Source organism: Heloderma suspectum, chromosome 2 (assembly GCF_057233095.1).
Source record: "Heloderma suspectum isolate Gila_16-S chromosome 2, 16-S_ref, whole genome shotgun sequence".
NCBI classification, from domain to species: domain Eukaryota; kingdom Metazoa; phylum Chordata; class Lepidosauria; order Squamata; family Helodermatidae; genus Heloderma; species Heloderma suspectum.
This window is the reverse complement of record NC_139459.1, coordinates 205495557-205513522: the sequence shown is the minus strand read 5'-3', so window position 1 is coordinate 205513522 and position 17966 is coordinate 205495557. Positions and strand designations below refer to the sequence as shown.

General features: G+C 44.0%; 1 protein-coding gene across 5 annotated transcripts in view; it reads right to left on the bottom strand.

Moving 5' to 3' along the window:
* Positions 1 to 17966, bottom strand: part of ARSG (arylsulfatase G) — a 166052-nt gene that overhangs the window by 55293 nt on the left and 92793 nt on the right. For all 5 annotated transcript variants that reach the window (XM_084837503.1, XM_084837502.1, XM_084837501.1 and 2 more), the window contains one exon: positions 13698 to 13806. In XM_084837503.1, the coding sequence (XP_084693629.1) occupies positions 13698 to 13806 (109 nt within the window). The remainder of the gene's footprint in view (positions 1 to 13697; positions 13807 to 17966) is intronic.

Genomic DNA, 17966 nt, shown 5'->3' with positions numbered 1-17966 from the left:
TGTCTATGATGGAAATTGGCCTAAAACACTATCCACCATCATCCCTCTGTTTCCTCCTTGGCATCTTCCAGGATACGTCCTGGAAGGATGCCACCAGTATCAGAGGCCATATGCCTATGTACTCCAGTTGCTGGGGAACATGGGCAGGACGGTGCTGTTGCGCTCATCTCCTGCTTGTGAGTTTCTGGTTGACAGCTGGTTGGCCACTGTGGAACAGAATGTTGGACTAGCTGGAGCCTTGGTCTGATCCAGCACGGCTCTTCCTATGTTCTTATGATATCAAGAAAAAGGAACTGGGGGAGGCCACATGGATGCCCTTCCTTATTTAGCTAGTTAATTATTTGTTCAGTACAGTTATATCTTGCCTTTTTTTCTCCCATCCAAGCACTGATCAGATCCAGACCTGCATAGGTGGCTGCATCATGTCCTCTCAGACCATGCCATGGTCACTTCCAGGTTATCAAGAGGGTAGAGAGCAAATTTGTGGCTTGCAAGGGTATCAGTTGACATGTTTTATTAACTTTCCATCTCCCCGATTGCTGTTGTAGCTAGGAAAGAATCAGGAGAAAGAGCTCACATGCCAGAAATAAAATTGCGGGGAGAGGAATCAAAGCAAAGCAAAGGATGAGGTCAGGGAAAAATGCATGAGTGAGAGCACAGAGCTGAGGAAGCAAATGAGGAATTCAGCCCACTGGTCCAATGTAAGTGCTGGAGTACACAATTACTACTCAGGTGTTAAACCCATATTAAATGTCAGGAACAGGAAATCCCTCTCCATGATAAAGGAGGTCCACCAGCAGAATTTGGTTTATGATCGCAGACCTAGAAATGAAAATTCTCTGAACTGTTTAGCATTACATTACCCCCAATGAATTGTGCATGGCATCATGTATATAGACTTTCTCTGACTTAGTTCCTCATTAGTTCCACTATTTGGGCTAGTTTGAATTATCTTATTGTGCCTGGGACAATCAACCCAGGGAACAACTTGCACATGTTATGGCTGCCCTATGGAACTGCTAACCTACTGAGGCATTTCCAGCTTCTTCCATGCAGCCATTAATTATCTCAATTTCTGAGTGCCATCTCTTATATAGCCAAAATAGCACCATCCAAGCAGGCTTGGAGGAACCCCAAAGTTTGCAGAAATTCAAAAAAATATTTGGGAAAAATAAAATCCTAAGGGGGAAACCCCCAAAGCAGAATGCCCAGTGGCCACAGAATGTTAAATGTAGGGGCTAAAAATGGAAAATGTTTGGAGGGCGAATAGAATGGAGTATTGTGGAAGGAGGCATGGCTAGCTCCCTGGAACAATTCACAGGGGTGCTCCTGCACATTTTGTTGCAGGTCCCACTTGTAATGTAATAAAGTCCTGTCAGAAAACAGCCTTGGGGAAAGGAGCAAAGGCAAGTGGGGAGTAGCCTAAAATAAGGCAAATGTTGCGTGACAACCACCTTTCCATTCTGCTGGATGAAGTGTTCTGTGAAACACAGAAGTCTGCATTGTCCAAGACCACTTTGTTGGCCTAATTTTGTTTAAAAGTACTATTTTACCAACTCTGTTCTTTGGGAAAGTTTTCAGAAAGTCAACAAAATAGTTGGTTTGCTTATTCTGGATGGGTCATACAGGATCCTTGAAGGATTCAGTCTGCAGATTGGGGTAGTCACAGAGCCATCTTTGCTCCTGAATGCCCAGGTGTCATTCATGGTCAGGAGGAGTGCCTTTTACCAGATTCAGCTTGTGCTTCAGCTCCACCTTCTCCTGGAGATGGTGATCTTGCCTCTGTCATACATGCTTTGTCAGCTTCCTGTTTTCATTGCTGCAGTGCCTTTCACATGCTACTGCCCTTGAAAACCATTCTGAAAGTTCAGCTAGTCCAAAACACCAGAGCTACTTGCAACAGGCATATTGTATCTGTACTAATACAACTTAACTGGCTTGCATTAGTGCCTGGACACAATTTAAAGCCCTATACGGTCTGAGCCCACGATACTTGTGGGATCATCTTCAGCTGATTTGCCAGCTGAGACCTTATCTAGAGAAGGTGGACCTTCCATAGGACTGCCTTTAAGGACAGTACGGCTTACTCCAGCTGGGACAGAACATAGCTGCTCAGTTGCTTGTGGGGGCAAAGTGACTGGAGCATATAACATCTCTTCTGTAGTAGCTACACTAGTTGTTGGTGTACTTCAAGGTCCAATTTAAAGTGCTGGTGGTTACCCTTTCTTTCGTTATTACACATCTGTACCACCCAATAGCTGAAGCAGGGGCAGGGAACCATTTTTTCCCTAGGGCTGTGTTCCCTCAGCATGTTGAGGACAGCATGTCAGCAGTAGCTGGGGTCAGAGCCAAAAGTGGGTGAGGCCACCCCCTGTCTCTCTTTGATACCCGTTTTTTTCTCTGACACTCCTTTTTCTCTCTCCCTACCTCCTTTGCTGAGGGAAGCACAAATCACTCTTGCCAGAGGTCTGAAGTTGCAAAGGGCTTTTAAAACTAGGCAGAGGGTTGCATGAAACTAGGCCAAGGGCAGCTCATTCCTACTTTGAAACCTTATGGTTTACGATGAAGGTTGCTTGAAGGATCACCTGCACTCATATGAACCTGCCTGGGCCTCAACACAAGCCAGAGGTCCTGCTCACAGGCTAGCCAGTAAGGGCAATCATATTGGTGGACACAAGAGGCAGGGCCTTTTTAGTTGTGGCCACATCAGTGTGAAACTTTCTCCCAAGAGATGTACGCTTGTCTCCCTCTTTAGCTGTTTTTAAACAGGGCTTGAAGACTTTTCTGGGCCAATTCAGCTTTAATTAATGAAATGAAAATATTCCTGGTTAAATGAGAGTCTTTCTGGAGAAGCCCGAACACAGGAAGTTCTCACTCTGTATGTATTCTATCTTGATGTAACAACGGAAATTACACAAGGTTCACACAATGAAAACAATAAAAAGGGAAGTGAATCAAAGTATCCTAGATGATGCCACAACGGTAAAATACTTCTTTCTATTCTGTTCACATAACTAATGCTGATGCTCCTTTCTTCAAGGTCACATGCAGCAAACCAGAACTCTTATGTAAGACACATACAAACAAACCCCACATCCATAAAGGGGCATTGCTACACCTGTAGACCTTTGCCAAGGCACTTGGTAGTAAATGATGGTGCAATTTCCTCTTTGGCTGGATCTACACTTACTGCCTTTTTTCACTTCCAATGAGGTTTCGCCGCCCGCCTCTCACACTACACAGTAGCCGCCTTGAATTGGAACCGGAATTTCCCACTTCTGTGCTCCCGCTTTCAATACCCTAATATCCCAGTATTTCCCCTTAATGTGCTCTGATTTTCCGCATTCGTTGCCATATCCAGCCAGAAGCTCCCGTGCTGTGCATGGACAGTAGAAGCTACAAATGCCTCTGTGTTGTGGGCACAGCCACACAGCTCCCAGGGGGCAGGCAGCTGGACCCAGAGGCAGTAGCTCTTCTGAAATGAGCAGAGGTAGGGTACCCTTCCTGGGCAAAGTGCCCTATTGTGTTAAATTATTTCACAGCATCTATCCAGCAGCCAGTTCCATTCCCTATTGCAATAGCAGCCTGAGGAACTAAAGAGCTCTTCCCTTGTAGGATTCTCCTTATCACATAAGTAGAAATAAAAGTAAAGCACCCCTGCTTCAGAACCAGCAATTTATTTTCTATGAACCTGGATTGTTTTCTTTTTCTGCTACTCTCCGGCCTAGTCTCTTACTGCTTTTAATGGGCTGGATGGCAAGATGTGCTCCAACAGGAAATTAACCAAATAGTTCCCAACCCATTAAATAATGCCCACATATAGTACAATCCTATTTAAGTCTACTCAGAAAAATGTCCCATTGTGTTCAATGGGGCTTACTCCTTGGTAAGTAAATTTAGGAATGCAGCCTTAATCATGCACAAATAGTCGCATAATGTTTGCACTGTTTGATCTCCATCTGTTAGTAGTAGGAAAATGCTGTTGGGTGTGTGCAAAATGGAGTATGTTCCTCCCCTAACCCATGCAAATAAAAGGGAGCAACTTTCCTGCACTTCAAAACATAGCATGTCAGGTAGAAGGCTAGGCTAAGCCTTTCTTCCGGGCATGTTATTTTTGTGTTATTTTTGTGTATGAAGGGATTTTTTTAGATGGGGGAGCATTTAAGTAGTTAAACTCTAATTTTTGTGAACTGCCCAGAGAGCTTTGGCTATTGGGCGGTATAGAAAATAAATAAATAAATAAAAATAAATAAGTCCAAGAACAGGTTTGCCACTTGACAGTACTGTATAAATGAATCTTTGGTTAATTTGGAGGAGGTTTGGGTCCTTACAGCACAATTCTATATCTGTCCACTCAGAAGTAAGTCTCATGGAGTTCAGTGGGGTTTACTCCCAGGTAAGACAGACTGCAGCCTTACTTGCATAAAAAGAATTGCAGCAGGTGCTACTTCTTATGCTACACCTGTAGCTTACTCCTAAATTAGTTTATGTAAGATTATAGCCTGAAAATATTTTAACAAATTAATAGGGGATAATTTAATTGAATTTTATTGTTTTATATTGTAAGCTGCCTTGGGTAGACTACAATCTTAAACACCAGCCAAGAAATATATTAAATATATAAATAAAATAAAGAGAAACTGGGGTACAAATTAATTGAAGTTTAAAAAACATTTGGGAGGATTTTGCTGGGAAATTAATTGACTTGCCTTCTGTGAAATTTAAATTATAGCAATTATTTCCGAATTTGCAAATATACATAAATTAGCATATGCAAATGTGTGCCTTTTTTTTGGCAATATATTAGTGGCCACCCTGGTTGTATGTTGGTTGGAACTGGTTTAAGAATACAGAAATCTCATGAATGGCGGGGATGGGACTTCTTAAATTGTCCTCTACAATTCCATGGCTGCTGGCAACCATCAGTCCTCTGCTATTTAACTTTCTATATATGATCCTGAAAATCCCTTTTGAATCATCCATTCTGTGGGCAACCTTTGTTCACAAAGCAGCTTCTGAGCTAAACACATCTATTCTGGCCATTTCTCAACTTTCTTTCTTTCTTTCTTTCTTTCTTTCTTTCTTTCTTTCTTTCTTTCTCTCTCTCTCTCTCTCTCTCTCTCTCTCTCTCCCCCCCCCCCCCCGCTTTGGCATCTCTACTTTGTGCAGAGTCTGAATGAACTACACTCCTGCCTACGAAAGTTTGTGCCACAATAATGTTTTAGCTCATTTTTCAAAATGCAAAGGGCAATTTAAAAAACAACAACAAACCAGTCTTGTTCATGATTTCAAAGCAATAATTGCTCTCCTAGTTAAATATGCACAGTTGATAAAAGTATTTTCCAACAGATGCTTAGTAACTGTTCCATCAAAATGCTGGAGCCGGGCCAGCAATGCCAGCCTGGCACGCCCCTTTCACAATGCCGCCAGCTGGGCTCATTTCCTCATCTTGCTATTGTCTCCGCCTTTCCCCAGGGCAACCATTTCAGTTGTTTGTTATTATCGCTGGTTTTTATTAATGTCTTCAGTTTACTGTTATTTGCATTTTTTACTTTGGAAGCTGCCTTGAGAGGAGTTTTACCCTTAAAGGCGGTACATACACTAAAAAAAGAGAATTTTTGAAAGTGGGAGCTGCAGTGAATGTTTCATGGCTATGTTGCCAACCAAGCTGAAGGAAGCAAAAAGAAAAGAAAAGGGATCTCTCCCACCCCCACAAATCCTTCTCTCTCATAGTGCGGGGATGAGTGTATATGTACAACCCAAAGCTGCTATGCAGAGCTTCAATAATGAAACTTGGCATTACCTTGGTGCACTAAGAAAGATTTTATCTTGCATGGAATACAGGTCAGAGAAACCACTGGATTTACTTGGTGGGGGCAGGGGGGGGGGGGCGTGATTGCTGCTAACCAGAGATTCATCTAAGAAGTGAGCCTCTTCATGGGATGTGGGAATGGGCCACAACCCTGAATGCCGAGCCTGGGCCCCATCCCCCAGGGTTCCCCTGCGGGAAGTGGATCTGAAAGACAACCCCTCTCTCTCAGGTGCACCTTTGGCTGAACTCTGCCTGGACACCAGGGCCATGATGACATGACAGGGCATGACCTGCTGTTGTTACTCAGATGGACTGCAACTGGAATATTCCTGCCTATCTTCAAAAGAAGGAGACATCAAATCTGTCCTGGAGCTAAGCTCAGAACAGGAAGAGCGGATTGTGCAATGTCCCTGTCCCTAGTTTGGCAGGAGACAATGATACAGGTTTCAGCAGCACCAAGAGAAGCTGAAACAGCCCTAACACTATGACATGCCTCAACATTGGGGCTCCTGCAAAGCAGAGGTGGTTATAAAATACAGAAGGGCTCCATGTGTCTTAAGCCAAGCTGCTCACATGTGATGACAGATGACCAAAAATCATCATAAGTCTTACACCTTGAAGACAATAAGATTCCTGGCAAATCTTAAACAAGGCTTTATTCAGATACGTGCATAGTAAAAGACACAGGAAAGAAATGCTGGTTCAAGTACTAAATAAGGATGGCAAAATGATAACAGATGACAAAGAAAAGGCACAAGTGCTCAATTCCTACTTCGTCTTAGTCTTCTCCCAAAAGGGGGTCTATGAGCCCCCTGGCAAAGGCGAAGTACAGGCTGAAGGGGCAGGATTGCAACTTGAGATCAATAGGCATGTGGTCAAGGAACACCTAATTACTTTGAATGAGTTCAAATCTCTGGGGCCAGATGAACTGCATCCTAGAGCAATAAGCATCCTAGAGTAAAGGAACTGCCAGAAGAGCTCTCAGAACCACTGTCTATTCTCTTTGAGAAATCATGGAGGATGGATGAAGTGCCAGATGATTGGAGGAGGGCTAATGTTGTCCCTATCTTCAAAAAGGAGGAACCTGGGAACTACAGACCAGTTGGTCTGACATCAATCCCTGGGGAAATTCTGCAGCAGATGATAAAGCAATCCATCTGTAAGCACCTTGAAAACAATGCAGTGATTCCTCGAAGCCAACATGGATTTGTCAAGAACAAATCCTGTCAGACGAATCTGATCTCATTTTTTGATCAGGTAACCTCCCTTGTGGACTGTGGGAATACTGCCGACATAATATACCTCGACTTCAGCAAAGCTTTCGACAAAGTGCCCCATGATATCCTGATGAGCAAACTAGCTCAAAGTGGGCTAGATGAAACAACCATCAGGGGGATCCATGATTGGCTACAGAATCAGACTCAAAGAGTGCTTATCAATGGGATCTTCTCAAACTGGGGAGAGGTAACGAGCGGGGTACTGCAGGGCTCAGTCTGGGCCCAGTGCTCTTCAACGTCTTTATTAATGACTTGGATGAGGAGGTACAGGGAATGCTTATCAAATCTGCAGATGACACAAAATTGGGTGGAATAGCTAATACCTTGGAAGACAGAAACAAAAGTCAAAGTGATCTTGATAGACTGGGTGCTGCGCAGAAAATAACAGAATGAAATTTAATAGGGATAAATGCCAAGTTCTGTACCTAGGAAAAAGAAACCAAATGCACAGTTACAAGATGGGCGATACTTGGTTCAACAATACTACAAGCGAGAAGGATCTTGGAATTGTTGTCGATCACAAGCTGAATATGAGCCAACAATGTGATGTGGCTGCAAAAAAGGCTCTTTTGGGCTGCATTAATAGAAGTATAGCTTCCAAATCCCAGGAAGTACTAGTTCCCCGCTACTCAGCACTGGTTAGGCCTCATCTTGAGAACTGTGGCCAGAACTGTGGAGGTCCCATTCAAGAACTGTGAACTGTGGGGCCACACTTTAAGAAGGATGCAGACAAACTGGAGAGGGTTCAGAGGAAGGCTACGAAGATGATCAGGGGACTGGAAACAAAGCCCTATGAGGAGAGACTGAAAGAACTGGGCATGTTTAGTCTTGAGAAGAGACGACTGAGGGGAGATAGTGCTGTTCAAGTACTTGAAAGGTTGTCACAGATAAGAAGGCCAGGATCTCTTCTCAATCATCCCAGAGAGCAGGACATGGAATAATGGGTTCAAGTTACAGGAAGACAGATTCCAGCTGAACATCAGGAAAAACTTCCTGACTGTTAGAGCAATATGACAATGGAACCGATTACCTAGGGAGGTAGTGGGCTCTCCCACACTGGAGGCGTTCAAGATGAAGCTGGACAGCCATTTGTCATGGATGCTCTGACTTGGATTCCTGCATTGAGCAGGGGGTTGGACTCGATGGTCTTGTAAGCCCCTTCCACCCTACTCTTCTATGATTCTGTAAAATGAGACTTTGCTATAATCTTGTCTGTCACTTGCAATCTCTCAATTTCCAAGCGTGACCTGCAATACATACTAGAGTTGTACCAAATGCTTAGAAGAAAGGGTGTTTCATTTTCCCCATTATTTGTTCCTGGGGATAGCCTACCAAAGTCCAATCGGTAGTCCAGTAGTACAATCCAGTCTCAGGATACCACAATCTTTTTATTTGAGGACATAAATATTTAGAATGCTTATCTCCCCCTCCCCTCCCGTGAAGTACTGGGCACTAGTTACTGGCACACCAATACTCTGGTTGCAGTTTTACATTTTGGTTCTATGCATCAATACCTCTCTTACTAGTTCAGCACCAACAGCTGTCAATCTGTCTCTTGAATGGGACCTCCACAGCATATAAGTGCTAAAGAAGATAATAAAATATCTATGACACACCAGGACTGACTGAACACAACCAATTTATAAAGACAGTATTTACCACACTGCAGTGCCGAAGGGTGCGGACGTTGAAAGTAAGGCAGCACAAAGATGTACCCCTAGGCTTCTTGTACATGATCAGCTGATAGCACTCAAACAAAACTGGGGAAAAAAACCATCAGTGCTAACTCCTGCCAACAGTCTATATAAAATCAAATGTCACAGCAATTATTAGCATTAGTAATAACTGCTGAGGTACTTCCGTGGTGAAAGACACTTATTTAATACCTGCAATAAGGGAATAATAACTGTGGAAATAATTTACAGTTACTAATAAAGCTTAATTATCACTGGTATTATTAACAAGGATTCAGATTTTTACAACAGCTATTCTTAATCACTGTGTCTGTAGCGCTGCATTTGGACTTGAGGGTCAGGGCTAGCAGGCAGACAGGTCCTAAAGCGCAGCAAAATTAGGATCATGAGATGGGAAACAGGCAGCTCCCAAGAGTGGAACGGTCAAAAGCAGCTCCAGAAGAGAAGTTAAAAGGGTCAAAGACAAGTACATAGCCCAGAGGCAGTAGTAGCAAGCCAAGGCGATGTGCAGACATGAGCAGAGAGCAGGCAAGTGGGTACACCTCACAAGCAGATGCTTGGTCCTGACTGGACAACTAAAGTTCTAGAGCAAGCTCTGGGGTTTGAAGAGCAAGGTGACGTCTCATGGGTTCTCTGGTCCTCTTTCGTGTCCTGCTGAGTAAGAAGGGTTCAGCATGGGCTTACTAATGTTGAGCCAGCTGCCTTGGCAGTGTCCAATAGCAGCAAAGAGCTGGCATGTGCACCTGCAGCTCCATCTTCTGTCCAGTTGCCTTGGTCACCGTGAGTGCAAAGAGTTGAAAGAACTGGCTGCAATTGTCCTAGTGCAACAGCCTTCAAATTCCCACGAAGCCAGAAAATTCACCAGTTGACCCTGGGCAAATAACCATCTCTCACTTCAAAAGATTGTTTTGAAGATAAAGATAATATATTGTAGCCTGCCCTGAGCCTATGTGGTCAGCCAAGAAAAGAGCATAATTAATCATTGATTTGAGCATGACTTCTACCAGATGGCTGAGGCCAGAGTGATCCCAACGCAAAGACCCTGGGTTTCTCCTTCTTCTCCTTTCTGAAGCATTCTGCAATCTATTATCAACAAACATTCAAGGGGACATCCAGCTAGTTTTTGTGATGGCAAGACAAGGACCCACACAGGATGTGCTAAATTCCCTATTGTTTAGATGAGAAATGCTGATAATTAAAAGCGTGTCCCTGAACTACATTCACGTTCTTAGAGCAAAAATTGTAAAGCATCCACAATCCATCACCTCGATTTAAACTCCTGATCTGAATTTAAACCGATTAAGAAAAAATTCCTACATAGGGTGTGTTAAAATTCTGCAACTTGGCTAACATTATCATACTGGGTAAAACTGAATGAATAATGTGCAGCTTGCTGGATGGATAGCCTTCCTCTGCAGTGTGAGGACCTTTGGAGCAGTGTTTGGCAACATGTGACCCTCCAGTTGTTTTGGCTTATAACTCCCATCAGCCCTAGCCAGCATAGCCAATGGTGAGGGATTATGGGAGTTGTAGGCCGAAACATCTGGAGGGCTACAACTTGCCCATCTCTGCTTTATAGGAAGGCTGTTGGTTTTTGGTGGCTTTACTGAACTCAGTCTGATTGGTTTTACTGTTATTCTTACGGTTTCTGCCGATTTATTTCTTCTTTTTAATAATGATGTTTTTGTTATATTTTAATTCTTAATGTTTTAATTGCATTTTTATCCTTTTGTAAGCCACCCTGCACTTTTAGGTAAGGTGGTATATAAATGTTTTGAAATGAAGAAATTATTATTTCTGTATTTTAAAATTTTAAAATACAGAAATAATAATTTCTTAATTTTAATATGAAGAAAGCTTTAAATGAAGGTTTAAAGTGAAACCTTAAAGGTTCATTTTCATAAAGAAAATGAAGGTTTCATTTTTTTAAATGAAAAACCTTTAAAACCTTTAAAATTAAGAAACCTGTTGAAACCTTTTAGGAAAGGTGGTATATAAATGTTTTTAAATGTTTCTATATTTTAAAACAGAATATTAAAAATATTCTGTATATTAAAAATAATAATTTCTTCATTTTAAAACATTTATATACCAACTTTCCTAACAGGTTTCAACAGAAACTAATGAAGAAGAAGAAGTTGATATACATGATTTCAGCCATTCTTCCAACAACCTTGTAGGACAGCCTAAGAATATTCTCTCCATATTTTAGATGAGAGCTGAGGTATTAGCATGCCAAAAGCTACCTACTACGTTCCTGGATGAAGTGACAACTGAACCATGGACTTAACACCTTACAGCTCACGCTCTTCAGGCCAAATTAGGCATTACCTTTTTCATGCCTCTAGCCCTTGGACACCTGGCCTTTTAAATTAAATAGCCAATTTGGGGGGCGGGGAGGGGATGCAAACTGGGACTGTGGCATAGGAGATGGAGAGGTCTTTAACTGTTCATTCCTGCCTTGTTTCTAATCCTAATTGCCAGCCACCCACCCAGCACTCCGGCTATTTGAAATGGGAGGAAAGCTCCCACTGGCGCTAATGGGAGCTGTTCTCTCAATGGAAAAAGCAGAAGCAGGGAGTCCATTTGGATCAGGACAACAGTAGGGACAAAGGGTACAGCCCACCTCCCTCCACACCATGGTCCCAATCCAGCTCATCCCCACCCTCCACACTAGCTATCTATTTAAAAAAACAGGCATGTAAGCGCTGAAGACAGGAGTAATGTCACATTTAGTTTGGCCTTTAGCCACTACACTAGACCAGTGAAAGGCAATGTCTCCCCCTCTCCTGCTTTCTTGGCTCCGTGGTTCACAAAGTTCCTGCTGAGTGGCCTTACTTCCTTCTTGCCAGCAGGATGTTCTTTCTTCTCTGTCTTGGCTCAGTGTAAGGTACGTGTCCATTGGCATTTTCTCACTGATGCTCAGTTTTTTGGGAACCCTGGCCCTGACAAGAGATGGCATTTCCCTGTCCTCCTATCCCAGGGTGTCTCCCTTTCCCTTAAGGACATGTGAAGCAAGGGAGGAAGACAGCCCCCCCCCCCCCAAATCACCTGAATTCTCTGATAGGAGCAGAAGAGCTTTATTTACTCAGATTGCACTTTATCTTTTGGTACCCAGGCAGGCACTAACAGCCGGTAAGGCAGAGCTTCCTGTGATCAGGTCTCCCAGGAAGAGGTGATGTCGAGGAGACGATGCCCCAAGGAGTAACCCACACTGCTGCTGTCTGTGCTTGGAAGCATTCATCTCCTCTTGGGAGAGATGAACAACAAAAACGACATGCTCTTATAGCTAATCTCTGCCTGTGACCTGGAGGAGAGCAACCACTAGGGCAGTTTAAAGGAAGGGGTAGTGATCATGCTCCCTTTTGAGTATCTTGCAACATGCATCTTCAGCCTCCACACCTTCACCCTCTCACTGATGAGCACAATGCCATCCTGTCCAGCCACATCCTTGCATGCACTGTACTTTGCAAGGTTTCACAACCACAAGCGCAACCAATACAGATCCCACATTTTCTAATGCCATTTGTTATTGCTTAAAATAATAATCTATTAAAAACAACAGAGCAGTACACAACATCGTTTTTAGAAAACAAGTGATGCCTACAACCTAAGATCCAATAATAAAAATACTGAATGCTTTAGAGCAACGATGGGTAACTTACTTTAGAGCATTCAAAGCATGTCACATACACAGGCTGCATTTGGATATCATGCTAAACTATAGCTTAGCGAGACATGAATGAGCCTAGCTGGGTTTCCCACTCCCTTCTTATCCTCCAGTGCAGCTAATGTGGTTAATGATAATTATGGTTAGTTTTAAACAAGTGTGGTTTACAAAGTTGCCTTATTTAAACTAACCATAGTTAAGATTAACAACAATTCTGTGTTCAGACAACAGCAAACTGTGGTAAATCAAAACTGGAAATGTGTGAACTTCTCCTCCCAGAAGCAAGGTAGGAAGGGTGGGGGAACATATGAGACCAGGTGGAGATTAGGCTTATTCTTTCTCACTAAACTATAGTGAACACACCTATAATCTCAGTAATCCTGTCAACACTTTTAGACCCACATTAATATTCCCATTTTATCCATGGGAAACTGAGCATGAAATCCATCTAGAAAGTTAATGACTGAAGTGAGATTTGAACCATAGACTTCCAACTCATTGCTAACACTCTTAGCCAAGACTAGGCTCATGCAGCACAATGTGGAAGCTGTAATATAGAAACACACACGCTTGACTACTTCTGGGGAAATGTCCCCAGCAGACCATCTAGATTAATGGGTAAATTCAATATACGTTTTTGTCTGTGTGCATAATTGTTCCAAATTAATGATACCAAAACAATTCCATTACAAGGTTATTAGTGGAACAGAATTTTTCCTCCAGTCCTAATGAGACAGGTATTGTGAAATCTTTATCTCAGCAAACATCCCCAAAGTGACCTTTTGCACCCTTTCCAACTCAATCTTACCCAGAAGGACAACAGTCCCTGAAAGTACAGCTTAGTGATCAACTTGTTTGAACCCCTTCACAGGGAGTTCCACATGGTTTGCAAAAGGCCTTTCTTCTAAACCATTATTTGCTGAAACTGCAAGACAAGTCTGAGAGAGGGATTAAGGATGCAGAGGGTTGCATAAAACTATGGACAATTAACAGAGGTCGTTACTGGTTAACGTGAGACAAGCCTTCTATTTGTGACTATCTGTTTATCACTTGGGAAATGATAGGGTCATCCATTTTTCAGGAATGCATCTTCTTGGCAGTTCGGGTACACAGGAGAGTAGTTCAAGTGTTCCCAATGTAATCTTTGCAACAGTCCTGGCTTCAGTCATCAACACCCCTCTTTGGGTGGATCATAAAAGGTCCCAGAAAAACTGCCTGAAACAGCAAGCATTTTGTCCTCCTACCTCAACATCACGGGACTTGTCACATTTGCTGGGATCTTCCCCACCCAGCAAGCCAGTGTGGGAACGCGGTGTCCCCCTTCCCAGGTTGTTTGCTTGGCTGAGCTACCACCTGGGAAATGGAAACAGAGAAAATGTAACCGCAGAGGCTTGCCCTGCCAAAAGCTTTTCCCTTTGACCAATAAAAAACAAACAAACTTACAACCCAAAGAATGCAAAAGAAAGCAATCCTCTGGAGACAGAAAGTCAAGTTCTCTTCAAGGAAGTAGTCCATTAGAGGATGCAAAGATGTGCAAGATAAACAAAAAATCAAAACCACCATACGCACAATCATGTAAACAACATAGCAGTCCTAGCAACATCACAGCTTCCTTCTTCTACTGTATGTTGCCTCAATTTATTCAGGACTGGCAGCAGCACAATACAAGGCCCATTCAGCCCTGGATCTGGGATATTTTTAGCTTTTCCTACATGTGGGGGCTTCTGAAGATTACTAATGGTTACAAGGAGCTAGTGTGACCCAGTACACAGCATGCTAAACTTGGGCCTGGTTTCAATCCTTGCTGAAATGGCTGAACTAGATTAAGGGCTGATCTACATTGCACCCGCCATTGCAACAAAGTCCTGTCGGGTTAAATGCACTCGCATTAAAACGTGATTATCCACACGGTTCTTGATCGAATGCGCGAGCTTGGTTCACACTTGAGAGCTGTGCTGTTTTCCTGCTCTTAAAGACGGCGGCTCTCATTGGAGGAGGAGAAACTCTCCCTGTTTCTGCTGATTCCCCGCCCACCATCCCTCTCTTCCTCTATCCCTGTGTGTGTGTGTGTGTGTGTGTGTGGTGTGAGCATCCTGTTGGGGCTTGAAGCCCAGTGAGAGGCTTGCTGCCGCCGCTGTAGCAGGTGGGGAGGGGGAGGGAAGAAGGAGGCACCTATCCTCTTCTCCCCCCCACCCGCTGGAGGCCAGGGCGAGAGGCTGGGGGGTGTCTGCTGATGCTCTTTTCCCCGCGTCAGCCCTTTGCAGCCAGCGCGAGGAAGAGGAGCAGTGGCGACGGCACCCAGCGCTCAACTTTGGGGGGCGGGGGCTGCTAGCATCTTTGAAGCTTCAAAGCTTCAAAGACCGTGAGATGACATTGCATAGGTTCCTCAGCACTCAAAGCTTTATCACCAGCAAGGAAACAGCTGGAGGCGCATGCTCTTGTCTGATCTTGGAAGCTCAGCAGGGTTGGCCCTGGTCAGAATTTTGGATGGATGACCGCCTGGGAATCAGGCTTCCTACACTGAGCAGGGGGTTGTTCTCTCCCTTCAAATGACACTAACTTTTACCTCCTTCTATCCCCTGCTTTGGCTTTTTTTTTTTAATTAAGGATCACAACTGAGTGTCTTTATACACGCTGCCTTCCCCCATCCTTCCCCTCCCCCCCTTCTCCTGGTACCTTAACTGGTGCTGTAATGTTTTCTCATGGCCCCAATCCTGGACACTCACTTACTTGGGAGTAAGCAACATTTAACTCAATGGAACTTACTACTGAGTAGAAATAAGATCACCCTGTAAGTCTGCAAACCTCGAGTAAGCCCCATTGAGCCCCATAGGGTGCTCTGGAACAAAAGAGGACATTGCTTCTGAGCTTGGTGGGGGGGGGGGATCAGAGGTGTCTCCCTTCATTACAGGGAGGCATTTTACCCTCTGCTCTCTCCGATTGAGAAATGCAGAGGCAGGAGACGCTCAGGTCGAGGGGGCGGGCAGCGTTTGTGTCTTCGGAGACTGCCCAGTGAAGAAATTTATGCTTGTGTGTGGGGAAATCAGGCTGGAGGAGCTCTATTCTTCGAAGATTTGAAGATCTGAAGACAATGCCTTAATTTAAAACAAAAAATCACTTACAGAGCGATCTTATGTCTACTCAGTAGTAAGTTCCATTCAGTTCAAAGTGGCTTACTCTTGAGTAAATGAGTGCCCAGGATTACAGGAGCGAGAAAACATTACAGCACCAGTTAAGCTAGAATGGGGGGGGAAGGCAGCGTGTGTAAAGGCACTCAGTTGTGATCCTTAATTTTTTTTTTAAAAGCCAAAGCAGGGGATAGAGGGGAGAGAACAACCCCCTGAAGCCTGATTCCCAGGCGGTCGCCCATCCAAAATTCTGACCAGGGCTGACTAGGCTGAGCTTCCTAGATCAGACAAAAGCCAGCACCTTTAGCCCTCTGCTGGTTGGTGATAAAACTTCCATTGCTAAGGAAGCTATACTATCAGTAGCCGGAAGACCAGATCGGGGCATCTAGAGCTGTGATTGGACAGGAGGAAAATACAAGCACCACCGTATATGGAAAGGTGTGGGAGGGTCTATGACCTTATAAGGTAATGAACATGGAAGAGCAGAGCACGTGAATGGGAAATATCGAGATATCAGGGTACTGAAAGCGGGAGCACAGAAGTGGGAAATTCCGGTCCCAATTCAAGGCAGGTCCTGCATAGTGTGAAAGATGAGCGGTGAAACCTTGTTGGAAGCAGAAAAAAACCTAAGTGTAGATTGGCCCTAAGTCATGGCTGTTCAGCCCCATGTTCCCATTTGAAAGGACCTGCCTTGAGGAACAGCTGTGAAAGCACACAAGACAGAAGATTTTGCACATAAGAAATGCTATATTAAATCATATCCATAAAAGCCCAGTATGGCGTGGGGGGGGGGGGGGCTATAGAGATGAGCAGGTGCAACTCCAGCCTGCTACTGGGTCTCGTAGCTTTGTGCCGGGGCAGCTAAAACTGTGGCTTCTGGCTGAGGGAAGGACATGAGAAGAGGCTTGCCTCAAACTACACCTGGTGGGATTTCCCTGCCTTGACTCCTTCTGTCCCCTCCTCAGCTGCAAAGGGAGCTTCTGCACATCAAAAGGTCTTGGGCCCTCTCTGCTAAGAGGCTTCATCAATCTATGAGAAATCTCTAGTTTAAAACTATAACTTCTTGTCATATCCTTGATGCACATGGGGAGCAAATAGTTGACCTACTCCTATCTGAGAACTTTCAGATAGTTGCATCTTGTCACAATATCCCATCACTGCAGACCTTGTTAAACAGATCTAGTTTCTCCAGCCTGGCCTCATGGAATGTGCACACAAGACTGTTACTGTCCCCACCACCACCACCACCTTGACTGAGCCTAGGCCTCTCGGACCTATAACCTAATGCCTCACTCTAAATGACATCTTGCCCTGCTGTTGAACCAAGAAGTACTAGTATTCCTCGGGGCCGAGACATAATGCTCCTTTTAATGCCTCCTACACTGATTGTGTTCATGCCCTCATGTTCTACTCCTAAACAATTTTCAGAATTGCTGCTACCTAGTCAATTGCTCCCAATCTCCCATTCTCTGATCCCCCTCGTATATCTGTTTTGTTGTTCTCTGATCCCTCTCCAGATTACAGACATCATTTTGAATGTCAGTCTTGCCTCTAGAAAAGGGATGTGCAACTAGTGGCTTATAAAGCAATTTTATTTGCCACCCCTTCGTCCTGCCTCCCACTCCCCCCCCCCATCAAAACTAAATCAAGGTCCCAAGCTGAAGAAGCCTCCTGGCCTGGGTTGAGATATAGCTGCCCTGGGCCCTGACATACCCCTTTTAATCCAGCCACACTGAGACAAATGAGATGTCTGCTGCTTTCTGATGTGGTTTTATTAGCTAATTTGCTTTTTAAATTGAACAGCTCTGCTTTGCAAATGGGCTAAATGAAACAAAATCAATTCAAATGACTTTTTTCCAAAACCCAGAAGTCAATATGAGAATGGCCTGTTGACAAATACCTGTCTTCCCATACTGCAGTGCCCTTAAACAGGGCAGCAAAGACATACCAGCCCTAATAGGGACTTGTTCTGGGCCAGCTCTTTGCTGAAGCACACTAATACATACCCATGGCTTCTATTTCAATAATCAAATGTTATGCAAGCATTCTGTTGCATCAAATTACAAAGGCCAAGGCTTCTGGGGAAAACCTGACAGATGACAGAGATAGAATTTTCCCTTGTAAGGAAGGGGGGAAACAAACTCAAATGCACCATTTGGAAAAGCCAAACGTGGAAAATTACCAGTGCAGGGAATGACACGGGACCCATTATAAATGTCATTCTTCTCAGGACACAGATAAAGATTCTCTCTAGGGGAATGTAGGCCAGGGGCAATTGCTTATACACACATTATAATACCCAATACTCCAGTTCACTCCTGACAAGACAGGTTCATCTTTTCAGGGAGGGATTTTCAACCAGTTCTAGAATTCTCCCTGAAGGAT